Source organism: Lampetra planeri, chromosome 42, assembly GCF_965212315.1.
Source record: "Lampetra planeri chromosome 42, kcLamPlan1.2.h2, whole genome shotgun sequence".
Lineage (NCBI taxonomy): Eukaryota > Metazoa > Chordata > Hyperoartia > Petromyzontiformes > Petromyzontidae > Lampetra > Lampetra planeri.
Genome location: NC_136148.1, coordinates 7,733,305 through 7,756,049, shown reverse-complemented (window position 1 = coordinate 7,756,049; position 22,745 = coordinate 7,733,305). Strand labels below are relative to the sequence as shown.

The 22,745-nt window shown below is 48.3% G+C and overlaps 1 protein-coding gene across 11 annotated transcripts in view; it reads right to left on the bottom strand.

The window, feature by feature from the left end:
* The window catches only part of RECQL (RecQ like helicase), a 24,194-nt gene extending 1,449 nt beyond the window's left edge, over positions 1-22,745 (bottom strand). The window contains exons 1-15 of one of the 11 annotated variants that reach the window (XM_078613840.1): positions 22,377-22,745; positions 21,890-21,941; positions 19,499-19,598; positions 18,435-18,638; positions 16,830-17,009; positions 15,901-16,007; positions 11,286-11,484; positions 8,258-8,424; positions 6,797-6,878; positions 6,106-6,254; positions 4,006-4,123; positions 3,574-3,712; positions 2,474-2,565; positions 1,302-1,521; positions 603-732 (exon numbers count right to left, since the gene is read on the bottom strand). In XM_078613840.1, coding sequence (XP_078469966.1) covers positions 603-732; positions 1,302-1,521; positions 2,474-2,565; positions 3,574-3,712; positions 4,006-4,123; positions 6,106-6,254; positions 6,797-6,878; positions 8,258-8,424; positions 11,286-11,484; positions 15,901-16,007; positions 16,830-17,009; positions 18,435-18,638; positions 19,499-19,514 — 1,803 coding nt within the window. In that variant the 5' untranslated portion in view covers positions 19,515-19,598; positions 21,890-21,941; positions 22,377-22,745. Of the gene's footprint in view, positions 1-602; positions 733-1,301; positions 1,522-2,473; positions 2,566-3,573; positions 3,713-4,005; positions 4,124-6,105; positions 6,255-6,796; positions 6,879-8,257; positions 8,425-11,285; positions 11,485-15,900; positions 16,008-16,829; positions 17,010-18,434; positions 18,639-19,498; positions 19,599-19,940; positions 21,398-21,889 lie in introns of those variants that run through there. The other 10 variants (XM_078613838.1, XM_078613839.1, XM_078613841.1 and 7 more) reach the window with 10 other exon arrangements.

Below are 22,745 nucleotides of genomic sequence, written 5' to 3'. Positions count from 1 at the left end.
CCGACCTCCAACACGCAGGGAGGTCTGGCTCTTGAGGATGCAAAGTCATCCAGGTAATGCAAGCGAAGGCAAGGGCAGTGGACAACTCTGGGAGGAACAAAATCTTAATACCAACATACCGTGCATATTACAGGCTGTGTACGAGTTAGTATTGTGGTTTTTAATATTACAAGGCTTTTAAAAGCCATATCACTTTATAACTGAATTATTTTCTGAGGTATTGCATTTGAATAAAATGCCTTGGCAAAATTAAAGTTATTCCACTTGTGAGCTGGAATTTGTTTTTCTATCATTCCCTTCATCTAGATCCAGGAGAGAGCCTGGTGACGGAAGGCCTAAATGAGAGGGTAGAATACTTGCGGAAAGTTGTAAAACTATCCTTTTAATCTTTTTCTTATTTTACCAGGTAAGGCCCACTGAGCTATATAGCTCTTTTTCAGAAGCAACCTGGCTGCAAACGATAGCTCAACAAAGTGGCTTATCATATGGACAAGCACTAAGCGCATGTTTCTAAAGAGTTGTTTACGATGCCCTATGGGAATTGTCTTCAATAACCAGAGAATGGCCGCGAGTGAGTAAGTGCACGAGCGAGCACAAGGCACCTTGGCTGGAGTTTTTGTAGAACTGGGAAGCCACAGGGAGAGGGCATGGTCAGGGTCGTCTAGTAGCCGCGCCTTTTGACCCACCACCAGGTACGAGATGGTCGCGTAGGGCGTGTAGCTGTACTCTTCCCTGCACAACAACAAGGTGAGATGTTGACGCATCGACCGATCTTGTGGGGGGCTTTATAGGCTACATTTCTCACCCGAGCTGCAGATGGATGGAACAAAAGGAAGCATTTTATTGAGTCACCTTATTTTATAAAGGACAATCCCGTTCCTCATAAAATATGCCGTTCTCGTAAGTTGTGATCTTCCTTACATTGTTTTATAAAACATACCAAATGTGGCACCAAAAATTAGTATAACAGAGATTCATGTATTTAATATTTTGTCATCAAAGTTAAACAATTCTCAAAGCCAAATTAATCTAATTGCAAATGTGGTTACATGGCTTGTTCTTCAACCTACCAGTAAGCTGAAACTTAGTTGTGTTAAGTGCTTGTACACGTAGTTAGGTGGAGGGTTTTACTATGTGGTTTAACCCAAAAAACTAGTGAATTTCAATATTGGCTGGGAAAACCTACGAGTAAAAAAACGTGTTTGAATGATAAAAGGGTGCACAGGAAAACAGGCCCGTGCACGGCAGCAGGGTCCGAAAGAACCGGAGTGAAATCACGAATCCAACTTACTCCCTCTTACCTGATGTAGCCAAGCATCAGCAACTGCAGCACGATGATCTCGCAGCCCTGCTGAGAGAACGACGGAGTTGGCACCGACGAGACTCGGAGCTTCACTGCACCCCGGCCCTGCCAGGCCTCGAGGAGCCGCAGTGGCGTGAGCTTCTCCTGCTTCTGCTGGGCGTGCCGCAGGATGGCGATGAGGCCGCGTGCTTGCCGTACCACGCTCGCCTCTTCCGCCACTATGCACACATGTGGAGAGATTCCACAACGACACGCCACTCACCTGCATCACTATATGGTGGCGAGAAGTTAACAACCTTGCCTGGTATACAGGAGGTCGTAGGTTTGATCCGGACCCTGACGCCTCTATATGTGACTAGGTCGCTTATGAAAAAGAGTTATATAGCTCAGAGGGCCTTACCTGGTTAAACAAAAATTTGTTTATAGTGTTTAGTTTCCTACACACGCGGAGAGAATGCACAATGGCACGCCACTCACCACCACTACACACACGAAGATATTCCATAACATGCCACTCGCCTCCACCCACTACATTCACACGATCAGAGAACTCCCCGCGAAACAACACGACAATCTGCACTGACCAGCTTAATTTGGAGAAATAACCCTCACGAGCTATGGGGAGGCCCTCGTCTGGCAGTGGCTTGACAAAAATGCTGTTGTGGGAGCGGTAGTGTAGAGGTTAGCGTGCTGCGTTACGAATCTGACGACCCGAATTCGATTCTCGCTCAGGGCAACACCAGTGATGATTATCTAAACTGGTCCTGGACCTCCTTTCGGTCGAGTCCGCCTCAAATTAGTATCTGGTGCGGTGTGTAAACATTGCCACTAGGGGACAAAGGCAGTCAGGCGTGGTGCTGGCCACCCCACCCCCTCAGGTGTCGTGCCGGCCTTCATAGGTGCTCTCAAACAGCACTTGCCCCAACAGCATGTTAAGGCTATACAGGGGTTCTTTGTCTATACGTACTGTACATGACTTGACATACGTGGCTGCATAACTCCCAAGTGCTGTCATATTACAGATCCAATGTCCAATATTAACAACAGTCCAGACCTGTCCTATTGTAATTTTAAATGTGTTGCCAGATGTATATGCAGGTCTGCGTATAGAAAATTACAAATGTAATTTGTGTGTGTATGTGTGTACAGCGAGGGCCAATGGGAGCCTACCGACACCCCCTCTGCAATGGTCGCACATGCGGTCGCACTGCGCGGCGTCCCACACCTCGTCAAAGTGCTCGGCGATCAGACTCCGCCGACACCTGTGCAAACATCGTCATTGTCATCATCCGTTAAAATAACACGGTCACTTTCAAACAATGTCCATGGAACTGAGATAAAAAATAAACGTAGTATGTAATCTAATTGCAAATTGCCACATCACTGAGATTTAAATTGTATTCCAGTTGTGTTACTCTTTCATTTTGGAATATTATTTATGTATCTGAATATTTTAGTTTAATTAATACATTTTAGGTTAGGCCACTTCTGAACTGGACAACATTTGGGTCGTAAGACCCTCTACCACCCGAAAATGCAAAAAAATTACGTTGTCAAGGGTACGAGCATATAACACACTTGTGAACTGAATTTAATTCAACAATTGGCTACAACGTTTTGCTGGAAACTCTGCGAAGCATCCTTAGAACAAAATCCTGATCGTGTGGTTTGTCCCTTAGTTTTGGTTACTGTTGTTGCTGTTTGCACTATGAATCCTGTTTTTACTGTGTAATATGCATTATTACATATCTGCTGTTCATTAATTTACCACTGTCTTGTTGCACGTTAGAACCTGTTTGTTTTTATCACGTTTGCTATTATGTGAAGTTATTTTTCAAAATTCTTGCCAAAAGCAGAGTATCACCCCGTGTGATATCAACAAACTACTTGAGTTGGCTCTTATCATCACTGGGAACGTAGCATCTTGTCAAGTGGCCTGGTCGAGATATGTTCCTCTCATGCCAACATAGTGTGTTATATTCAGTAGAAACATGCCAAATGACGTGAATAAACACATGCAATTTGTTTTTTGTGTGTGTAGTCATTGATGACTGGATTGAGACTCACTGTAATTAAGATCTGGTTCAATCATGGTTGGCAACCCGGATTTGAACCTCGGTTCCTGGACAGTGCTGGCTCAGTGCTCTGACATAGAATTAGCCCTGTGAGCCACTGGGCTCACATCCAGCTCATGTCCGTAACTCTCAATTTGAGCGTAAATTACGAGTGAGTTTGAGGACATCACAGCAAAGGGACTTTTGAGGTGGCACCTGTTGTAGGTCTGACAGTACGCCACCATCCCGTAGAGCTTCTCCTGGCCCGTGCGCTCCATGGACACCATCTGGCTCTGCCGGAACACGTCCTGAAAGCTGTAGTAAAGCACGCAGTCCGCTGGGGCACCATCCCGCCCTGCAGGTCGAGATGGGAAAGCGTGGTTTATGATGGCCTTATTTAGAACAGCCAGAAGGCACTACTACTAAGAACAAATAAGATTAACATTTATTTATACTGGAAGTACAGCAAAGCACAAAACCAATACAAACATAAAGTACAATTACAACGTCACGAGAAACCAATATCTCTATAATCGTCATAGTGTTAAATTGGTATTGCATTGATATTGTAGTTACAAATTTATATCGTAAGGTATGGTAAAAAAATGGCGGCCCGCAGGAGGGGTTGCGAGTGAGATGCATCATCACCTGCCCGGCCGCTCTCCTGATAGTAGTTCTCCATGGACTTGCTCAGTGAGTGGTGGATCACAAAGCGCACATCCGGCTTGTCTATGCCCATGCCAAAGGCCACGGTTGCCACCACAACCTGCATGCAGCAAAGTGTCACAGTTCACTTTCAAAGCAAGTTAACTCCATTAAAACATTTGTAGTGACTGTGAATGTCACTGTGTGGTACGGGGCTTGCGAGGCCACGGCGGATAGTATGTTGTCATTATGTGCAGCCCGGTTACTGGGCGTAGTACCGGCCCTAGCGGGGCTTGGGTGAGCGCTGGTTTGCGCAGAGGCACCACGTACAGTGTGCGGTGCGGGCTCCCAGTGAGGGAGCGAGAGAGAGTGTCAGCCAGCCAAGGTTACGTTGGGGCATGACACGCTGGTTGACCTGCCGACACGTGACCGGATGATATTGGAGGGGGGCCACCAGTGGACGGGGGCCGCTGGGTGGTCACGTGGTATAGAAGAGCTTTCGGGAGCCTTCGGGAAAGGGCCAGAGAGATCGAGAAGGTGGGCGGGGCGAGAGGTGGAGCCAGCCCCAGCCCAAGACGATATAACGGGGGCCCCGTGTGGGGCTCGGGGTTCTTGACTGTGTGAGTGAAGATCCACGTCGGGTTGAAGAAGCCTCTAGCCACGTGGTCCGGGACCCAGCTCGTGATCCGGACCGGGATTGCAGGACCGTGTTTAGTTCTGCCGTAGCGTGGTTAGACGGGCGTTCAACACCCGAGTGTAGGTTACGTTATGTTGTGTTGAGTTGATGTAATAAATAGTGTTGCTCCCAAAACAATGTCTGCGACTCAGTTGGACTCACTACACATTTACAGCATTTCACTGGTCAATAAAGGCAACATCAAAGCTGTGATTTTTTTTGTAAAGCTTTGGTGCAACTTTTGGTGCCATCTCACCACCAACACCCCCACCACCAAGGCATGAACATCAGCATTCATTATTGTGCTACTTCAAAACAAGTATTAACTCTATTATAACTTCAATAGTGCTGTATTTTGCTGGCAGCTTGGCGTTGTGAACCTGTTCTGAGCACGGGTGCCAATGTGAAGAGATGTTAACTATCTCGCCTGGTATACAGTAGGGTTGTGGGTACGATCCCGACTCTGATGCCTATATATTTGGAGTTTACATGTTCTCCCCGTGGTCGTGTGAATTTCTCTCCGGGCCTTCCGGTTTTTCCCTCCACATTTAGAAACGTGTGTTTAAGAGTAGTTGGCTGCTATTTATTTACATGATAAGCCACTTCGTTGCAACATCATTTGTGGCCATGTCGCTTCTGAAAAAGAACTATACAGCTCAGTGGGCCTTACCTGATAAAATAAAACACAGATTTGAACATTAATTAAAAAAGCGTGTATGCAGGTTTCAAGTACAGGACTAAGCGTACTTCTGATTGGACGAATTGTACTTGTGATTGCTTCATAAGCAAAATATGCAGGCCTCACAACCTACGTCTTTAGCAAGTATTCATCATTTTGTCAGAGGCATTTCATTCCAGAAGCATTTACCACGTATTTTACTTCTTGAATTTAACCTTTTACTCATTAATTTTAAGTCGAGTAGCTTAGACCACCGAGCATTTCTCACTCTTGTTCATGTGACCAGGCCGTGCATTTCATGGCTGTGCACCCTTGTACGTTATCCTTTACAAAAAAAACAAATAATAAGTGACGCAATAATAACAACCGCTTCCTGACCACATTACACCCGTGCTTTGTCTCACAATGGTTCCACCTGTCACGTGATGCTGTTGACTCAAGTCATTGGCCATTGCTCCCTTTATTGAAATCACTGACCTACACGGGCAACCTATATATCTATATATAATATATTTAGTTCAGCAGGAAGGGCCCAATAAACTGTGAGGCTCAATTCCAGGGGTGTCTTGCAATAGTAGAGATGTTATACAGACCTGCAGGCTATCTACAGACTGTCTTATACAGGCCAGAGGGACCTAGGGAGGCCTAGTATGGTATGGAAGCCACCAGCGAGAAATAGCGAGGATAAGTGGAGTCTTTGACAGGCGGTGCACGCTACCGAAGCGTCGGTGTACGGAGTAATCGTCACCTGCAAGCGGTTGCTGGTCCAGTGGCGGTGCAACCTGCTGCGGCGATCAGCTGGTATGTCGCTGTGGTAAGAGCCAGCACCAACGCCCAAACTAGTGAGAGCTGTTGCCACTTCCTCCGAGTCTTTTCGTGAGAAACAGTACACGATACCTGGGCATGACAACAAAGACAAAGATCCCCTGTACTGTATATCCTTAACAGACTGTTGGGGCAAGTGCTGTTAGCAAGCACCCTATGTAAGCAGGCACGGCATGCAAGGGGATAGGTGGCCAGCACTATGCCCGGCTGCCTTTGTCTCCCCAGTGGCGATGTTTACAAACCACACCAGGTACTCGTTTGAGGCTGAGTCGACCTAGGGGAGGTCCAGGACCGGTTCAGATAATCGTCACTGGCGTTGGCGGTGAGCGGGAATGGAACTCGGGTCGTCCGGTTCGTAGCACAGTGTGCTACCTGCTACACTGCCGCTCCCCACTGGGCATGACACACACACACATGCACTTCAGATACACGTAACTTATGAAACTGCCTGCTCTCTGTGCTTTACTCAAAGCGATAGCCCTACAGCCATCACCGAATTCAATGTTGCCAAAATTGTCCGTTTTTTATATGCACGATAAATCCAAATGATTTAAATAAAGGCAATATAAATAAAGTGTGCTGCAACCCCTATTGCTGTGGGACACAATGAGTACCTGACTGGCCTTTGTATTTCTTGTTAATGAGCCTGACCATGTTTTCCATGCAGTCTTCAAATTTGGTCGGCTTCCGATGAACCTGCGATGTCAAATCAAGCCAATATATCACCATTGTTGAACATTGCTATGCAGCATTTAAAATCTCACAGCAGCGAGTTACCTTTTATTGGAAACACACTGCACAGAGGAAACTACTTCAACTCATATGACACCGATAGCAGTTATAATACAATTGGGAGACATATAAAGAAATATGAAGAAAATAAATACACCAAAAACCTCAAGCTAACCAATGTGATCCAGGAACCTTATAACGGCTCTACTGTACTGATGAGTCCTAATAAAAATTAAACCATTATCCTGCTGCTGCCCAAAACAAATGAGGCCACATGTTCAGGCCTTTGAGCCGGTAACTTTGTCAGTCTGCACGCAAAACACTTGCAGGAATCGTGATGTCATCTTGGTATGCAAAGGATGTTGATATAATCTAATCAGCTTCTGTCACCTAAAACACCTCCATGCCTCTGTACTAGTGTGAATGCAATAAAAAACAATGAAGTGCATGACTCGTCTCTCTCTTGGTACCCAAGCCACTGAGGTAAATTCCACATTTGGAGAACAGCGGTGCCGAGATGTTAACTCCCTCACCTGGTATGGAGGAGGTCGTGGGTTCGATCCCAACCCTGATGCCTGTATATTTGGAGTTTACATGTTCTCCCCGTTGTCGTGTGGATTTTCATCCGGGTCCTCCGGTTTTTCTCTCCACATTTAGAATCATGCGTTTCGAAAATTTGGCTGCTATAAATTTACACATGATAAGCCATTTTGTTGAGCTTTCATTTGTGACCAGGTCACTTCTGAAACAGAGCTAATATAGCTAAGTGAGCTTTACCTGGTAATATAAAAATAGTTTTATAGTTTTAGTTGTATAATTACCACGGCAGAGGTCAATTCATCCATGCAACTAATATTGAATTCACACAAAGAGGCAATACTGAGTTTTTGTGTCTTAATACGTTTGCATATTCATGCGTACAAAAAATCTAATGTTCTTTTCTCTGGGTTTTGTTTTCTCATTGAAATTTGCTGTGGTAATTTAAATAAAGGTTTCCCATAAAAATAATGTTTGATCTTAGTGTGTGCTTACTAGCTCATTAGTAGTGATATATCGATTTTAATGACCCTGCAGCGATGATAGACTGACTCAACTCATGATTGCAATTTAACTCGTATCCGTAACCCTGTGTGTTGAATCCTCTAATAACAGCACATCCGGGTGGCTTGTTCAATGTATTTTCATACAAATGCACCCCTAAAAGTTTACATTTCTAAGTGTGAATGTTCACACCTTTCCATTGAACTGAAACCCACAACATACTTTTTAGCAGTGTTTATAGCAGACGAAAGCAACCGCTCCACTTCGTAATTGTGAGAACTGTTCATGATGAATGCTCTGACCTGGTAGTGGAGGTTGGGGCGGTTGAAGGAGGCGGTGAACGAGAGGGCGCCGGGCACTGCCAGGATGCTCTTCACGTCGTCCAGCACTACGCTGGTGGCCGTGGCGGTGAGGCACAGCAGCGGCACCTTGGGGAACTGTCTCTTCAGAATGCCCAGCACCTTGTAATCTATACCACCGAGCCACACACACCCAAACAGTTAAATTTGTTCTGCTTCTAACACAAAAAATATAAAGATTCCCCGTATAGTCTTAACAGACTGTTGGGGCAAGTGCTGTTAGCGACCACCTATGAAGGCTGCCACGACACAAGACGGGGTGGGTGGCCAGCACCACACCCGACCCGCGGTGGGAGCAGCTCCCTCTGCCGTGGAGAGCCGCGCTAAAGTGCTTTGTGTGCTTTCGTTCGGGCCACACTGCTGCGGACTGCCGGGGTGACAAGTGACATTCGAGGAGTCACCCGTGCTCATTGAGCCACCGGCACAGTCAACTTAAGCCCCATCGGACCGGGTCTCTGGGGCCTACCGAGACCGCCAAGTGCGAGGCCTCCGGGACTGGACCCGGTGGTCGATGCCGAGCGGCGAGGGGCCACGCCCTTTGAGCCGAGGACTCCGTCTCCATCGTCTCTTGGCCCTCCGGATTCCGGAGGTGTAGGACCCTGCTGGGACAGGGGTGACCGGCGCCATGGACCGGATCACGTGAGCTACGTCCCCGATTGGGGGGACTCTCCCTTGCACTGAGAGGGGACTCGGGGAGTGAAGGGGTGTTGGGGTTAAGGGCCTGGGTAAAATAGGAAACGGAGGCGATGTGCCGATTCGCGAGCTCGATGTGCCGCGTGTGTGTGGGAAGGGTCACCGATTCGCGGATGGGGGACTCTGTGGGAGTCACCGATTCTCGAGTTCGAGGACGCCATGCAGGGAAGTATTGGTTTGTTATTGGGGGGGCACAGGGGAGCAGTGGAATGTGTTGTTGAAGCGGGATATGTTGCGGTTATAATGGGATTGTGAGGGATTTTTTGGTTTGTTGTTGAAGTTCCTCGGGTTAAGGGTGTTGCCCTGCCTGCCGGCATTTGCTGCTGCTGTGTTAACAGCTGGGACGGCTGTTTTTTTAACGGAGGGGGGGGTGATGTAGTGAGATAGCGCTGACTGTTGGACAGCAGCAGCAACTGCAGTTGGGCACTTAGCGCACACGCCGCTGAGCATATACACGGGTGTGCCGGCAGGGCAGAAGAACTGGGGCAAGGGTCATGATAGACCTCGTGTAGAAGCCCCTGGAAGCCTCTTGAGGATTTGAGAAGGGAGGCGCGGCTAGGGCAGTGCCAAGGTGCGCCGAGGTGAATATAAGCAGCGGGGAGCGAGAGCTCTAGGCTGCCCTCGTCGCTGCCGCCTTCGCCCGATCATTGCGCAGCCGGACAGTGGTTGGCTGTCCCAGTTGATGCCATCGGTGCAACGCAGACAGGGTCGTGTCTGGGATTGGGCGCGCGGCAGCGTGGTCGTGTGTGAGAGAGAGAGGGGGCCCGAGTGGTGGCGTGAGCTCGGCAAGAACAACGAATAAAGAGGGCAGAGCGGTGCCTCCTGCGACCACCTCATCTCCGTCTGACTGTGTGTGTGACGCACGCCACCCACACGGACAAACGATACTACACATACATACAACGCACTGACAAACGCACCACACTGCTCCACTTTGGAATTACCTCTCATTATCTATTTTCCCAACCTCTTGTCACTCCATGAACCCTTAACCATTCGAATTTTGATTGTGCTCTTTGTTCTGGCAGCTGGATGTTGTGAGCCTTTGGGCCTGTGGTCAACAATTGTGTTTAAAAACACACATCACTGGCATTTCAGATGAAGCTAAACGTTTTAAAGAGTATATCCATGATATTGAAAGTTGACAACCGACCTCCACGGTCTGTTCTTGTGCTCGCCGCTATCCGGATTTATGTTTTCCCACTATAGGGCTTTGGGTCTTTGACTGGATTCAGCTATTTAGACTTCAGGTTATTCTATTCATGCAGTTCATTCAAGAGTTAACTTATTTTATTTAAAATATAGATGTATATTGAACTGCTTTGCACCATATGTAGCCAACCGTGCTATTCTAGGAGGCAAACAATTCAGACACTGGACCATCTTCGAACCAAATACTGTGGAAGCTATATTATTTCAGCGTGTAGGTGGGAGAATTAAAGTTTAAAGATATAACTTGAAGTTTGGTGATACAATGTATGTATACATACAGGTTTCTATCATCAGCTAAAAATTTAAGGAGATTTTTTTTCAGCCAGCCACGTGTGTGTGGTGTGGGGCATGGTCCGGAATGGCGCAGGAATACTGTGGTGCAGGTAGCCCTGGTCATGGATTGTTGAGGCTATGTTGGGGTAAAGCGGAAACCTCTCCTGACTCTCTATATGTATGCATGCGTGAGAGAAGAGATGGGATGATGCGGTACAGAAGGATGTGGAGCTGTTTGGATTTGTCAATGACTGGTACCAGCGGAGTCAAGATCGGCCTCTTTTGAGGAAGCCTGTGAAGCAAGCTAGTGGGAAGTTGAAGGCAATCGCCCTCCAACAACAGCGGAATAGCAAGAAGCGGAGTGCCGGGTGGCTAATTCGCATCGAGTCGGCACAGTGGGAAGCACAGGTGATGCATCAGGCCAGTCATCTCAGTTAACCCATGGCACTTAAGCCTGTCCCGTGACCTCCTGCTAGCGAGCCTTTGACACTTCACGTGGCCTCAAGGTTCACCTAGCCTGGCACAAGCACCATGGTGACATCACCACCACTTAGTGGCGAAAAACGGCTGTCGTTGTCGCGATGGACACGAGTGCGCTCAGAATCAGAATCTTTATTTATCCTGGAGGAATCCGATGAGCTAAGAAGCTCTTTTCGACAGATGTCCAGTTAGGGGAGAGTAAGAACGTTACAACAAACAAACAATACATAAACAGATAGGAGTGCAATGTATAAGAAAGCTAAGCAAGTCACAAAATGAAAATAAATATAGTATATAATTACAAATTGCTCACCGGGCCGGAAGTCGTTCCCCCATTGGCTGCAACAGTGCACCTCGTCGATGGCGATGCGAGTGAGGCGCTCGCCCTTGTAAGCTTTCTCCAGCTTCGACATGAATATCTTACTCTTGGCGATCTTCTCCGGCGTCACATACAGCAGCTTCAGCTCGTGGTCATTGGAAATCATGGCCGCTTGGACGGTCTTTACATGCTCCTGAGAACGTACAAACACGAAGCACCGTCAGAATTTAAAACCAGTGTTTTCAAAGGGCCTCTTTCAAGGTAAACAACAATCCACTTGACAAAATGGAAAGTCTCGTAATTCTGTTGCATTTTATGACACCAATTATGAAGTGCACATCTTTTGGAAAGTGAAACACTCGTTCCACATTAGAACATGCCATACAATTCCAAATTTAAATAACTTCTTCGGACTTAAATACCAGAATATAACTGATTAATTAAAACTGGACATTTGACTCTCAACATCTCCTCTCTCTCAAAAACTGAGGCTACAACTTAAATTCATCGGGTAAACCTTCTTACTCTCCCCCATAAGATGACAGCAAGAACGAACTTGCATTGTCTTTTTGTGACCTCACACCAACCACATCCACTTTAAGTTTAACATTCTTACGATGCCACACAAGTGTAGTGGTATGGAATAGTAATGTAGCAGCATAGCGCTGGCTGCTGGCAGGGAAGGGGATCTGCAGCTTATGGCAGCCCTGACGTCAGCAGGCCAGGTTATAGACTAGAATGGGATCTAAGGGAAAGGTCAAAGAAGGGGCACACAAAGAACCCACTTTTTGCAAGTGCTGAACATTGGCCTGGGGGCTGCGGTGGTCCAAGCGGGTACAGTTTTGGCCCACGCGATGGCCGCGCGCTGTGAGGAGGCCCGCGAGGGGGCTGCAGAGGTCGTTGCCACAGTGGAGCGGGGAGGCAAGTCGGATGGGGCTTGGATGGACATGTTGTGTGGGGAAAATTCTAAATTGTCCGGGGAACAGCGGGGCGAGTTGCGTGCCTTGCTCCGAGAATGAGGATATTTTTAGCCAGGGGAAATTTGATCTTCGTCGCACGTCACTATTGCAACATCGCATCGACTCGGGTAACGCTGCCCCAATATGGAAGAATTCGTACAGGCTCAGTCCCAAGGAGAAGGACCACGTTCGCCAGGCAGTTGAAGAAATGTTGGCCGCAGACATTATCTCTCCTTCCACCAGTTCGTGGGGGGCTCCCATTATCTTGGTTAAAAAACGGGATGGGAGTCTGCATTTTTGCGTCAACGTCCGTAAATTAAATAAAGTTTCTGTGGCGGACGTGTGCCCGCTCCCGCGGATGGATGACTCCTTGGACGCTTTGTCGGGTGAGTGTTTTTTCTCGACCCTCGACTTGTTGTCGGGGTTTTGGCAGCTGCCCTTGGATGAAGGATCCAGGCCTAAAACCACGTTCCGAACACCACAAGGGTTGTTTCAACTCAACTGCCTCCCGATGGGTCTTCACTCTGCTCCGGCTATGTTTCAGCGGCTTATGAAATTGGTCTTGGAAAGTCTTCAATGGGACTCGTGCCTTATTTACTTAGGTGACGTTATTGTGTTCGGGCGCACATTTAAGTGTTTATCAGGGTGCGAGCGTCTAATCTCAAATTTAAACCACAGAAGTGCCATCTTTTGCAAACATCGGTGCGGTATTTGGGCCACATTGTTAGCGAGTCCGGGATAGCCAAGGATCCCGACAAAATTGCATGCGTGCGCACATGGCCAACCCCCACGTTGGTGGGTGAAGTCTGTAGTTTTGTTGGGTTCACATCGTATTATCGCCGGTTCGTCCCCACGTTCGCGATGATCGCTAAGCCGCTCCACGTGCTTACTGCCAAGGTCTCGCCAATGCGCCTCCCCTTGGATACCTAATTTCTCTCTGCCCTTTGTGTTGGGTACGCATGCCAGCGACACCGGAATTGGCACTGTAATGTCCCAGGTCGTGAATGGTGCGGAAATGGTTGTGGCCTATGGGAGCCGCGTGCCGTCCCCCGTAGAGCAGCGTTATTGCGTGATGCACAGAGAATTGTTGGCCATTGTGCACTTTGTGCAACAGTATAGGCTGTACCTTTACGGACGCAACTTTATCGTGTGTACGGACCACGCGGCTCTTCAATATGCTTTAAGGATTGATCAGCCTTCTGGCCAACTTTCCCGCTGGTTAGAAATTTTGCAAGACTACTCCTTCACGGTCACCTACAGGAAGGGTGTACGTCACTGCAACGTGGATGTGCTATCCCGGTTACCACCGAGGGATCAGTGTGCATGTCTAATGGGTGCTGGCCGATGTAAACAATCGGCTAGGGAATTGCTGTGTGCTGTTGTGGCATCCGTCGATGTTCCACCACCCGCGACAACTGCTCCTTGTGACAACACAATTGGTCTCACGCACGTTGAATGGGGATGCCTCAAGGTAGAGGATGCCTCCTTGTTAAAGTTGTGGCCGTCGCGTTGGGACAAGGAGTAGTAAAAATGTGCCAGAGGGAATGTCCCTCATAGTCCTTCCTCCATGATGTGCTGTTGATGAGGTGGGATGAGGAGCTGCAACGTCATTGCATTGTAATGCCGACTGCTCTGCGGGGTAAACTTACACGGGCTGTCCACGTGAAATTAATGCACCTTGGGGTGATTAAAACTGCAGTGACACTGAAGCGTGACTTCTTTTGGCCCGGGATGATGTGTACCACATGGTCAGGGGCTGCACTGACTGCGCACGACGCAAGCCGCCGCCGAGGCGGGTCCAGCCGCCGTTACAATCCATCGCGGTGTCTCGTATTTACGAGCTGGTTGCTCTGGACATCCTCGGGCCGTTTCCCACCACTCAGAGGGGAAATAAATTCCTCCTCGTCGGGGTGGAATACCTATCCCGGTGGCTGGTGCCATGGCCTCTGCCAGATCAGTCGGCCGCATCCATTATGGACGGATTTTTACACGGGTACGTTTTGGACACAGGAGCCCTGGAACAACTCCTTACGGACAAGGGGCAAAATTTTTCTTCAAAATTGTTAAAGGAGGTGTGCGATTCCCTGGGAATGAAACAAATCTGGACATCGCCCTACAATCCCCAGATGGACGGGATGATGGAGCGCTTGCACAAGGCCTCTTACGTACATGATGTGCAAACAGGTTTAACGAGGCACAGTCGGACTGAGACTTACACATTCCAGGTGTCCTGGCTGCGTATAGGATGGCCCCTCATGCCTCAACAGGATTCTCTCCGTTTTACCTCATGTATGGGAGGGAAAGTGACCCCCCCCATGGAGGCTCAGTTAGGCATGGACCTGGGCAAAAAGAAGTCCGTTATGCCCATGCCCATGCAGGTCACGATTAGGCGGCTGACGGAGATGCGGGAAGCGTCTCGAGGGAATTCGGCTAAACGACAGGACGTGAATGAAAAACTTGTAGGGCAACGGGAGTCCAGGACCCCATGAACCGCTGTGGACAAGGCGTGATTGCATTGTCCTCAGGTGCCCCTGGGTACGTCCCCAAAATTGCACCGGTCGTGGCACGGCCCTGTTGAGGTTATTGAGGTTAAGAGGCCGCAATGCGTGCGTATACAGGTCGGTCACCGGCGCTGGTTTGTGCACCCGTCTCGGTTGAAGCCCAATATTTTGCCCTGTGTGGACAGTTCATCTCCTCCTCCTGAGTGCCGGGTGTCTAACGTGGCCGACGAGCTGGGGCGAGCGACTCCGGAGGTTATGCCTCAGAAGGATTCCATTGTATCGCCCGCAGGATTCCAGCGCCTGACGCCCGCAGACCCACTGGCAGCGCCTCCGAAGGACAGACCAGGGGTGACGGACCAGTTGCCATCTTCTTCCCGGGAGGGACCGCGCCTGTTAGGCCATTTGCGTATTGTCCCGGGGGTCCCCAGCACATCTATTCCTGTCCCAGCTCGGGGTTCGGCGGCGAGGACCCGCTCGAAAAGTGTTTCCTTTTGATAACCCGCCCCTTTTCCATTGTTCACTTTCTTGCGGTTCAGGTTCGTTGTCGAGGGATTTCGCCTAGAATTCGTTACTCTTCTATGTTAGCTTTGTTGTGTTAGCACATTTGTGCAGTTCCCATTTACATAGGTGATTGATGTCAGCCGGGACGGCTGTTTTATTTTCACGGGGGGAGGGGGAGCAGTGATGGAGTGGCATAGAATAGTAATGTAGCAGCATAGCGCTGGCTGCTGGCAGGAAAGGGGATCTGCAGCTTACGGGGGCGGAGCCCGGCCACGCTGCGAATATAAGAAGGGCCCCTGTAGGGGACCTCGGGGCTGTTGTGTGGAGTGGAATCCCCGTCGTGCTGCTGACGTCTTCGTCACCATTCTTCTCGTCGTCTTCACCATCCTTCTTGCCATTGTCTCCGTCTTCATCATTTCGGGGCGTCACCAGTCAGGCAGCCTACCAACTGTCCTGACTGAGTAGCGTCGCCGACAATAGACGGACTAATTATAAAGCGTTAACCCTGATGGTGCTTGTTAATAAAGAAGTGCCTCCAATTCTTATTGTCTCCGAGTTAGTCACTACACAATGGTCAGGGAGGTTTCCATAAACATAATCTACAATGCAGAGATAAAAATCGGGCATTGGATGGAATATCAACGTTACCTTGGTGCTACTGGCACTGAGCATGGCGGCTGGGATCTTTAGTTGCTCCAGCGCCATAATTTGGTCTTCCATCAGCGAGATGAGTGGGGAAATCACCAGAGTGAATCCTACATGAACACGGAAGGATGCCAGTGAACAATTACGTCACTCGTGATATTAGAAATGTAACAATTTGTCCTCCTTCTGATTTAATTATTAGTTTCAACTCTAAGTGGTTGGGACGCCACGGTGGCAAGATGTTATCTCCCTCCCCTAATATAACGGAGGTCGTGGGTTCAGTCCCGACCCTGACGCCTCTATATTTGGAATTTGCATGTTCTCCCCGTGGTTGTGTGATTTTTTCTCCAGGTTCTCCAGGTTTTTCCCTCCAAATTTAGAAACATGCGTTTAGATTATTTGGCTGCTACTATAAATTCCCACATATGATAAGCAACTTTCTTGAGCTATTATTTGTCGCCAGGTTCCTGCCCACAAATTCTGCCAACAAGAATGTGTGCAAAGGGGCAAATTTTACATCCAATGCATGCGCAGTACAACTGTAAACAATTCACACAATCAAATTGAGCAATTGTATCTTAATTGCTACATTTACGTGTGAGAATTGTTCTTATACTTACCGGCAAGCTGAAATAATGATTGGTGCGTTAAAGAATGATACACAGGACAATTCATTTGTTTAGCTGTGTTGTGTGGTGGGGGGACTTAACGACACAAATTTGGGCAGACCATTACGTGGCCTAACCAAAAAAGATATTATGAAGTATAATAAAGGCTGCGACAAATGCCATGTTAAGTTAAACGTAAACAGTTAATCTTGTGTTGCTATTAACATCTCACCAGAACGAACACGGGAGCCCGAATTATCCGGTGAGTGTGGGTTGGTGAATGCCAAAAAAAACCCCATGCACACTTAGTCAATAGCAGCTCACCTTTCGAGGACAGTGCTGGCAGTTGGTAGCAGAGACTTTTTCCTCCTCCTGTTGGCATGATGAGAAACACATCGTGGCCGGCTATACTGGCATTCATTGCCTGCAGCTGCAGAGATCGAAAATTGTCCATCTTGAACACTTCGCGCAGGGTGCATTTCAACTTGGTCGACCACGAAAAATCTGCAATTCACATCAAGTTGGCACAGAGTCACTGATAACAGTTGGGGTTAGTAGAGACATTACTGCATTAGGTAATGGATTGTGCAGCTAGTTCCACTTCAGATCCCCAAAAGGATCAGCCCAAGCATAATGAATGGTGCTGGGAGATCACGTTTGTTTAATGGGGATGGGTCTCTTTAATTCTCCCCGATGTGTTTAGGGTTTTGCTGCGTGTTGTTTGGCACGATGTCCACCGTTTATTTAATTATCATTATGATCCACAACAATACCTAAGTCCTATTTTTTTTTTTACAGAGCCCTCTTGTAAAGATTTAAGTGCTCTTGACCATCACATCTGACAATCCACCAATATTTGTTCAACATTCCTAACCACGGATAAAAACCAAAAGGTTGAGAATGGTCCAATGCTGCTGGATAATATTGGCCCAGAAATCCCACCAGCTGACTGAATAAAAAATACTTATTTCATGTGGAGAGACAAATGGTGGCCTGATTACACGGGTCTACAGCCAAAATGCTTCCGAAATAAATGTAGTCCAACTTTACTAATTCTGGGTCACTGAGAATGAAAATGATGCTTAAAATGTTTGATTGGCTCTAGTTTTCAAGATATGCTGCTGGGTCAGTATATACGACCCTTGACTTGGGAATGGCGGAGGATAAGTGAGTTAAAAAGGGAATGGATCTCAGTTTAAACCAGAAATGACTAAAATACATCTGACTGGACCTATGAATAAATCTATGACTGGTATACAGTAGGTCGTGGGTTCAATCCCGACCCTGACGCCTGTATATTTGGAGTTTGCATGTTCTTCCCGTGGTCGCGTGGATTGTTCTCTGGGTCCTCCGGTTTGGCCCTCCACATTTAGAAACATGCGTTTAGAGTATTTGGCTGATATAAATTTCCACGTGATAAGCCACTTCAATGAGCTATAGTTTGTGACCAGGTCACTTCTGCAAAAGAGCTATATAGCTCAGCAGGCATTCGGGGCCATCCATTTAGTACATACGCAAAAAATCTATCAAAACTTAACCCCTCCCCCCCTCCCTGTACCCATGCATACTTTTTACACCCCCCCCCACCTGCGTACGTACGCTTGACGCACCCCCCCCCCCCCCCCCCCCCCGATTCCTATAGGACGGAAGATATTTAATCCACGCAGAAACGACGTGTTTAAGCAAACAGATATTCCACTGCTGGACTATCTAACTCATTTGAAGGCCAATGTAGACAAATTATTGAGGCTTCACCCCCCCCCCCCCGATTCCTATCCATACGTACATTGTCAGTAGACCCCCCATACGCAAGTGTACGCATTTGGGTTAACATCCCCCCCTCCATGCATACGTACTAAATAGATGGCCCCTTACCTGGTAAAATAAAATAAAAATAGTTTAGTTTTTGGTCGAGCACGTGGGCCTCACCTTCTCGCTCCCACTTCTCTGCAGCGCGAGCGCTGTCCGCAGAGCCGCTCTGCTCTTTGCTCTGCTTGCGCTGGAGTTTGCTGATCTTGTTCTGGATGCTCGCCTTGCGCTCCAGCAGCAGCTCCTGCTGCTCTACCAGCTCCTGGATCTGCGTCCCGACTCTGTCCAGCTCAGACGACACACACGCCAGCTCCACCTCCAGGTCTGTAGGAAGGAAGAGAGAATCTCACTTAGCCGGACACATTCGTGATGCATTATTGTGTCTGCTCTGTGTACGCATCTGTGCAATACAACGGCCATCCCATCTTTTAAAATCCAGACGCACTTCTTTCATAGACCGTCGTTTGAGAGATTTTTTCTATATTCAATCAAGTTCGATGTACTGTGCATGTGGCAGCGTATTAGTATATAAATCAATCTTTATTTTACGTGACAATATCACCCCCAATAAAGTAGGCATCAGTTCACATTACAGTAGATCCGAAACGGTACAGGGAGCATAGAGCAACAGGAATACAAAAAATAAACCTGTCACGACCGCAGCAGCTCACACCGACTGAGCAAAATAAATTGCAACCGCGCGCAAAATAAAGTGCAACCGTTCACAACGAATAGCATAAGAAAAGTAAAAAAACTGTTTATTTCCCATTTCCTCCTTTATTTCCCTTCTAAAATGTTCGATTTCATGGGAAATTGCTAATATTGTAGGTGACTGAACAACATCCCAGGGGATATTAACATTTATAAACTTGTAATTGTTACAATTACAATGCATTGCCATGTGAATATTTAGCTCATGATGTCTCGTCATTGAGTCTGTATGTATAAACATGTGCTAGTAATAAAGAAGCGATGAGTCCTTCCTATTCTTTGAGAAATTCAGCGATTGCAAGGGTCATAATATTTTGTGTTTAGTTTGTTGTCCTTCCCCTGCATCTCCGATTAGCACAGTTGGTTATGTACGGCGCGAAAGAAGTTCATCATGCATACATGGCAGACGGTGAATGACTGTGATCAATGGAAGCCATGTGGTATCAGAGGAGTATCAGTGAAGGGCAGATTACCTTCAAGGCACATCATTGTCGGCTGCCTCTGGAGACAGCTCCTCCTTTCCCAGAACGTGTCTCAATCAGCAATGACGTCTGCAGACCAGAGAAGGCACCACTGCACGACAATAAACCATCTTTCACACCGACTTGTCTCTCAGTCACGTGTTTATGAAATACTATAAGCTGAAATATTGACAGAACCATGCTTTGTAGTCCTCAACTGTATTAATATATCCACGCGATATATGCAGACGTGTGCATTTAACCTGTAAAATTACAACAATATAATGAGTGGGGAAAAGCTCAAAAAAACACAAGCGAGTGTGTCATGAAAATCAATAGCAATTATTGAAAGCGAACCGGGTGGGTTAGCAAGAGCAAGATTCAGTGCTTTTGAAAAAAAAGAAACACTGTATAGCGAAACCCATATGAATACCTGTCAGCCCATACGGTTTACCTGTATTCTTGTACAGGAAAATTGAGTTTTCAGGTCCATACGTTGTACAACCGTTTCAATACGGGGAAAAAAATGTCTATATGTTTGATTCTCCCTTGTGATGGGACTTTGGAGGATGAATTAGTCTGTAATAAGGTAGGCACTGATAAGTATGCATATGCCGCTGTGGCTCATTAACGTTTTTAATCGGTGCATTTACCCGAGACATGGACGGGAACATGGGCAGCGATGAAGAGCATTGGATACCCCTCCCTTCCCTCTATCCTTGGTCTCCCCTTGGTATGTTTGTTCTCACCCCCCCACACCAACATATACAAGGACTCCTCTACTTACGAACGAGTTAGGTTCCAGAGGTCTACTCTTTGTTTTTTTCGGTAAAGTCACGTAGGGGAAAAAATTAATAAATGAATTAAAACAAATCATTTTATTTTATACCTACGTGACTTTACCGAAAAAAAACAAAGAGTATGGATCCTTGCAGTCACGAAAACTTCAAATCTAGAATTCCTGAGGTCTGTTTGTAAGTCGATTTTTCCGTAAGTCCAACTTTCCTCCCGTCGATTCCAAAAATATTGTAGAGCATGTACACTAAACACGGGGAATGGCTTTAAAGGTTGCATAATATCCCGTAGATGTATATGCCACTGGTTCTTCATGTTCTGCAGATGTAGATGCCACCACCGCCATCTATTGTGCCGGCGGTTGAAAAGGCAACTCGACGTATGGACAGGTTTGTTCGTATCTCTGAAAGTTCGTCAGTTGGATGTTCGTAAGTAGAGGCGTCCCTGTACATATTCACCACCCTCCTACGCGGGGTCCCCACTTGTCTGCGGGCCCAATACCCTCGCCCGCCCATCTATGTACGGCCCCGTCGCACCGAATGGGGCTTGCGTTTTGTCGATCTCATCCCCCCCAAAAAACCTGTACGTTTCATGGGTACTGGTCGCCAAAGCCTCCGTGTTAAACCAAGAGGGGCATTGAAAAAAAGTTGAATAGTATGCGGACAGGAGGCGCATGCTCGGAATAACACCGAGGCACAGCAGGGGAACACGTGGAATTGGGGATTCTGTAAATTAAAAACGAAATAAATGGGCTTTGGTTAGACACCTCACGAAAAGGGATGGCCGATGGATGAGTGGTGAATAATCGGCAACGCAGATAACGCGCCAGAAAGAATGACCATGGAGATGGGGCGACCGGAGAAGCTCATGCACAAGAGGGCGATGGATTGTGGCAAAAGCAGGATCGTGAGGGATGGTGACGGCTTGGGGAAGCTTTCGTCCAGCAGTGCATGGATAATGGCTGATGAGTGGATGCACAGCGCGAGTTAACACATTCCTGCGGAGGGAGCTGGTAGGAACGTTGGGTTGCTCGGTCAATGGCCAGGGTCAACGGCGGCGTGGTGTATTCCGCAAATATGCCCGACTGTGAGGGCGGGCACAAGCCGGCGTGAGTAGGTTAAACGTTGAGTTTTATAAGGGCACCACGGGGTGACCAGCCCCACCCCCCACCCAGCCCCACCCCCCACCCAGCCCCACCCCCCACCCAGCCCCACCCCCCACCCAGCCCCACCCCCCACCCAGCCCCACCCCCCACCCAGCCCCACCCCCCACCCAGCCCCACCCCCCACCCAGCCCCACCCCCCACCCAGCCCCACCCCCCCACCCAGCCCCACCCCCCACCCAGCCCCACCCCCCACCCAGCCCCACCCCCCACCCAGCCCCTTCCCACCCTCCCCTCCCCACCCATCCCCTCCCCACCTTCCCCTCTCCACCCAGCCCCACCCCTCCCATTTTTGGATGCACGACGAACGGACACAATAATCCCCTGTGGGCTGGTGTAACCAGGAGGTTCCTACCAGTATTAAGAGTGCGCAGTGATGTAATGCGGGTAGGCTGTATTATATCAACTTGTATATAACGCGCCGCCAACGCACAGGATTCGCTCACCGCTTGTTGTGTTTAGTTTGTTGTCCTTCTGACCTCCGATTAGCACGGTTGGCTACGTACGGTGCGAAAGAAGTTGCATGCACTGAGTGTGAGAAGACGACTCGGAGGCGCGCGCGGTGGAAACCGCATCCAGGAGCAGCCGCGCGGTGAGGAGCGGCCATCAACAATCGACCGAGCTCTGCGGTTCTCTATATATGAAGGTGTTGTCAGCCAACTAATGAGTTTTTAATCTGTGCGAGGAAACCGGAGTACCCGGAGAAAACCCGCGCGTTGGTGCGACGAAACACGTTATCCCATACTGGTGGAGCAGATGGGGGGGTACACATTTGCTCTATCGCATTCTCTTAACGAATCAAGGTACGTATGTTGAACTTATTTCGCATCGTACGCAACCAGCTGCTGTGCTAATCGGAGGTGCGGGGTTGGCGTGGGGGAAGGACAACTAAAACACAACATTCGGTGTAACATCTGTGCACGATCCACCAACCCTCGCTGCTGCCTCCACAGTGCTGTATTTACAGGCCACGCGCTTTGCCGCCAGCACCACCGCCGTGTGTAGAGTAGGGTTAGGGTCCCCTTGGTGTTTATAGTACGTGGACACTGTTACAGCGCGTCCCGACTCGTGTGTACAGTACGTTAGAATGCGTACAGTACGCACTGTCCAGTGACGTGTACAGTGTGATGGTCGTCCGTACTCAGCTCTGTAGCACGAGTAGCGTACACGGTGTCCGTGTACAGTCAATGTACAGTGTGTACTGTCCGTGTACAGTCGATGTACAGTGTGGACTGTAAGTGTCGCCGCGCGACCGCTTTATCCGCACATGAGTGAGGAATCAACTCGCGGCGGAATCGTATA